Source organism: Petaurus breviceps, unplaced genomic scaffold, assembly GCF_028583685.1.
Source record: "Petaurus breviceps papuanus isolate PSGF00001 unplaced genomic scaffold, PetGlider_PUasm1.0 98, whole genome shotgun sequence".
NCBI lineage: Eukaryota > Metazoa > Chordata > Mammalia > Diprotodontia > Petauridae > Petaurus > Petaurus breviceps.
In genome coordinates, this window is record NW_027187460.1 from 37,896,074 (window position 1) to 37,900,424 (window position 4,351).

The 4,351-nt window shown below is 40.2% G+C and overlaps 1 protein-coding gene across 1 annotated transcript in view; it reads left to right on the forward strand.

The window, feature by feature from the left end:
• The window catches only part of EXT1 (exostosin glycosyltransferase 1), a 367,673-nt gene that overhangs the window by 335,291 nt on the left and 28,031 nt on the right, over positions 1-4,351 (forward strand). The window contains exon 5 of the mRNA XM_069081060.1: positions 3,498-3,630. Within this exon, the coding sequence (XP_068937161.1) occupies positions 3,498-3,630 (133 nt within the window). The remainder of the gene's footprint in view (positions 1-3,497; positions 3,631-4,351) is intronic.

A 4,351-nucleotide genomic window follows, 5' to 3' on the forward strand; every position in this document is an offset into this window, starting at 1 on the left:
AGAGAGACAGAGAGAGACAGAGAGACAGAGACAGACAGAGAGAGAGACAGAGAGGGAGACAGAGAGAGAGAGAGAGAGTGAGAGCACATGCATGTTGGCTGCCTTCTTCAGCATATTATAGTCTTCTTTTCCAGGCTTCTATGATGAGATCATAAAATGCTTGCTCATCTTTGTGAAGAATACTGGTTTGTTTGGTCCTTGAAGCCTGAGAGATAACAACACTGATATGGAATTATGAATGCCATCAGGAACAGTGAGATCTGTGCCACCCAGAAAGTCAGTGAATGGCAAACTCCTTTGTGACATCTCTGGGCTTCGTGTGATTTGTGTTTCCTGCAAATGATTATTCATTCTGTGGCTTTTTGTTCAGAGACTACTTGCCCCTGGATGAGGGAATTGAGTGAGAAGAGGAGTCAAGGACACAGACTGGCATCATAAAGTGGACAGTGGGATCTCTCGGGGTTTGGGAGGTATAACTATAATAAAAAGAATTGACTAAGTAGACAATGTAACAACAGAGATAAATGGAACAGCTAGTAACTTAAAACCCTACCCTTCGCCAAGATATGTCTGCTGTAATTAAGGAGCACACCACAGCATTAACTCTGGTCTCTGATGTATAATAAAAGATAAGTATTTCAAAGTAACTCCTTACCTAAACTTTCCACAAAATTTGCAATGTCTATTCAAAAACGTGCGTTTAACAAACTAGTCTGAGAAAGGGAAGAGATGCCACACCATCCAACTTAAATATTATCTTCTAGATACTTATGTTTACTTCCCCTTTCTCTCTCAAGAAATGGAAAAACGGGCAGCTAGGTGGCACAATGAATAGAGCACCGGCCCTGAAGTCAGGAGGACCTGAGTTCAAATTCGGCCTCAGACACTTGACACAATTACTAGCCGTGTGACTTTGGGCAAGTCACTTAACCCCAATTGCCCTCCAAAAAAAAAAGAAATGGAAAAACAGGAATATTTTGTAGGAGATTTTCCCTAAAGTTGACTGTTAGTACTTTTGAGAACAGGGACTTGCTCCTGTTGTTTGTGTCTTTGTTTACCCAAGTACCCAGTGTAGTGCTCTATATATGGTAGGGCCTTAAAAATGCTTGTTGAATTAAATTGATTTATTAAGATAAGTGAAACCCACCTTATCATGGGACCAGTTATCAAGGGGAATGAGTCAGGAAGTTATTAGCTTTGGAAAATGGTGACAGTTAACAGTGGGATATAATTTAAATTAGGGGTGGCTGGATGATACATACAGTGTGGATAGAGTGCTGGACCTGGAATCAGGAAGACCTGAATTCAAATCAGGGCTCAGACACCTACTCTTTGACCCTGGCAAATGGCTTAATCTGTTTGCTCTAATCCACTGGAGAAGGAAATGACAAATTACTCCAGTATCTTTGTCAAGAAAACCTCATGGACAGTATCAGCATGCTCTGGTCCATGATCATGAAAGTCAAACACGATTGAATGACTGAACAACATACTTTAAATCACGTTGCATTAAACAGGACCTTGAAAAATAAAGCAATTTATGTCTGAAATTGCAAAGATTCACTTTGTTTGCTTTTTTTCCCTAAAAAAAAAATACAAATAGATTGCTGAAGCTGTGAGGCATTATTAAGTTAATTATTTTCAAAATGCTTTACCGTGTAAATGATATAATTACACAAGTTTGAAAGTCAAGGAGCAGAGACCTCAGAATGAACTAAGAAGGCTCATGACTGAAAAATGATTTTAAATGGAAAATGTTTGACTTCAAATGTAGAGTCTAATGATCTCCAAGGTTTCAATATCCAGAAAACCTAATGAAATAGCCTGAATGTTAGTCTTCGTACCTTCTGCTCATTGTCCTCTTAGAACTTTCGGGGGTGGGGGCAGGGTATTCCAAGAAAATGATGCATTACTTCTCACGGTCAACACCCCTGTGGACCAGAACCTTTTTCCATACCTGCCTGAAACAGGGTATTGGAAGGTAAATAACCAGATATTTAGCTTTTTCATAAAATAACAAAAAAGAAAAGTTGCTTCTAGTATATGTCCTGGCTCAATATTCATTTAGCTCTCTCTCTGCCTTGTACCCATGTATGCATTTACATGGGCATTTATGGCACTTTGCTATAGACATCACCCTTCATTATGTTAAGGTGTTCTGTTGGGCATAGAAGAAAAATTCATTTGTGACGAATATAGTAAGACCAGAGAGTAAGTAGATCAATTAACTTCTGAAGTTATTTTAAAGCAGTATTGTAAGCAAGAAGAGATTTTTGGTTGTTGTGTTTGCCCTTCATTTTCTAAGAGGACCATGACATCAGTGAATGATGACATGACTTGCAGTTGACTTTGATTTGAGTGAGGGAGGGCTGTGCAAGGTCACCAGCCTCACTTTCTCCTCCAGTGCCATCTGGGTCCAGTGGCCAGATATTCATCAGGACAAGTGGCAATGGTCCAGGATGCAATTGTAAGCAAAGGGAATTTTTGGTAACCAGAAATCCTAGTCTGTTAACTAGAACAGAGGCAGCAATGGAGAGGGTACCAGACTCAGAGTCTGGAAGACCTGAGTTCAGGTGCAGCCTCAGATACTTAACTAGATTTGTGAAACCGGGTAAGTCACATAACCTCTTTCAGACTCAGTTGCCTCATCTGTAAAGAAGAGATGCCAGTAGCACGTACCTCGCAGGATTGTAGTGAGGATCAAAAGAGATCATGAATATAAAGTAAGGGCACTCTATAAACGTTAGCTGAGGTCATTATTAGAACTTCCCTTAATATAAAGCGTAATAGAAGCAACAGACCTTTTGGGTATCCTGCTCTCAATGTGAGTAACAATCATTATGCATCTTCAGCCCTTCACATCTCCAGCGCACACCATGTTTTTGAACTTGAATCTTCTGTGGGGGGAGAAGATGAACACTGGTGATGTTACTTAGTTTACTTGAAAGAACCCTGGGCTGGAATCCAGAAGAACTGAATTCTAGTGCAGGCTTTTACACTTTTAATAAGACCCTTTCTTCTCTACTCTCAGCTTTATTTATCTCTGAAGTGATGAGTGGTCCTAGATGGCCTCTGAACTGTCTTCCAACCCTAGGATTCTGTGCTTAGGTGAGGAAGTGTCCAATGGAGTCCCGACCTTGGTTTGGAAACGTGTCTGTAATCAGCATAACTGCAAAAGATGAGATATGGAGCCGATCAAAAACTTGAATTTGAATCCCAGCTTAATACCTAAATGACCTTGGGTGAAATCTTTTCCTGGTCTTGGTCTCAATTTTGCCATGTGGAAAATGAGGAGGTTGGACTTATTAACCTTTAAATCCTGTGATTTTTCTCTTATTTTATAGCATGCTAAGTGTTTAAATGTATATTGAACCTCTTATTGTTTAAAGCTATTATTTGGAGGATTGTGGTCATAGTTGAGTAAGTGTTGTTTAATTTGCCATTTGGTCAGTGTCCTTTTTTTTTTTTAACTGTGGCCTCTGTCTTTTGTTTCCCAGATTATTCAGGACAGAATATTCAAGCACATATCACGTAACAGCTTAATATGGAACAAACATCCTGGAGGGCTGTTCGTACTGCCACAGTATTCATCTTATCTGGGAGATTTCCCTTACTACTATGCTAATCTAGGTAAGTGAGTTGTGCTGCAATTCCTTCTGGAACAAAAATCCAATGGTGCTGCCATTTCTTACTGAGAATGGATATGTGGGGATGGTTTTAGCAGTAGCATACCAAATCATGAAGAAGAGTTTGGCTAGAGGATTTCTAAGGCACTGGACTTGGAATCAGATCTGGGTTCAAATCCTGCCTCAGACCCTTCGTAGCTGTGTGATTCTGTACTAGTTGCTTCATTTTTTGATGCCTCAGTTTCCTCATCTGTAAAACGAGAGGGTTGGACTCAATGGCCTCTGAGGGCCCTTTTAGCTCTACGTCTACAATCCTGTGAAATGAGATTCACTCAGATTTATGGATAATTTAGACTCAGACACTGCAATAACTATTCATTTGTGATGGTCACTTGTGATAGCAGTGTAGGACTGTGGTTCTATGTTGTTTTGGATTTTTTTCATTCCATAATCCCTTATCCCCATGACACCTCTGTAGTAAAGAAAAATGGGCTTAAGAAAGACTCTCACTTAGAGAAGTGCTAAAAGGGAAGATAGACTGGAGCATAAAGTGATAATGGAGGTTGAGGGGATGTGACTGAGAGGAGACCACGAAAAAGAGTCGTGCTATCGCCTGTGAGACAAAGTCTCTCTGGAGGTCTGTAGTTCTAGTCTCAGCAAATCCCTTGGAAATGTTCTCTCTCTGTGTCTCTCTGTCTCTGTCTCTGTCTGTCTCTGTCTCTCTC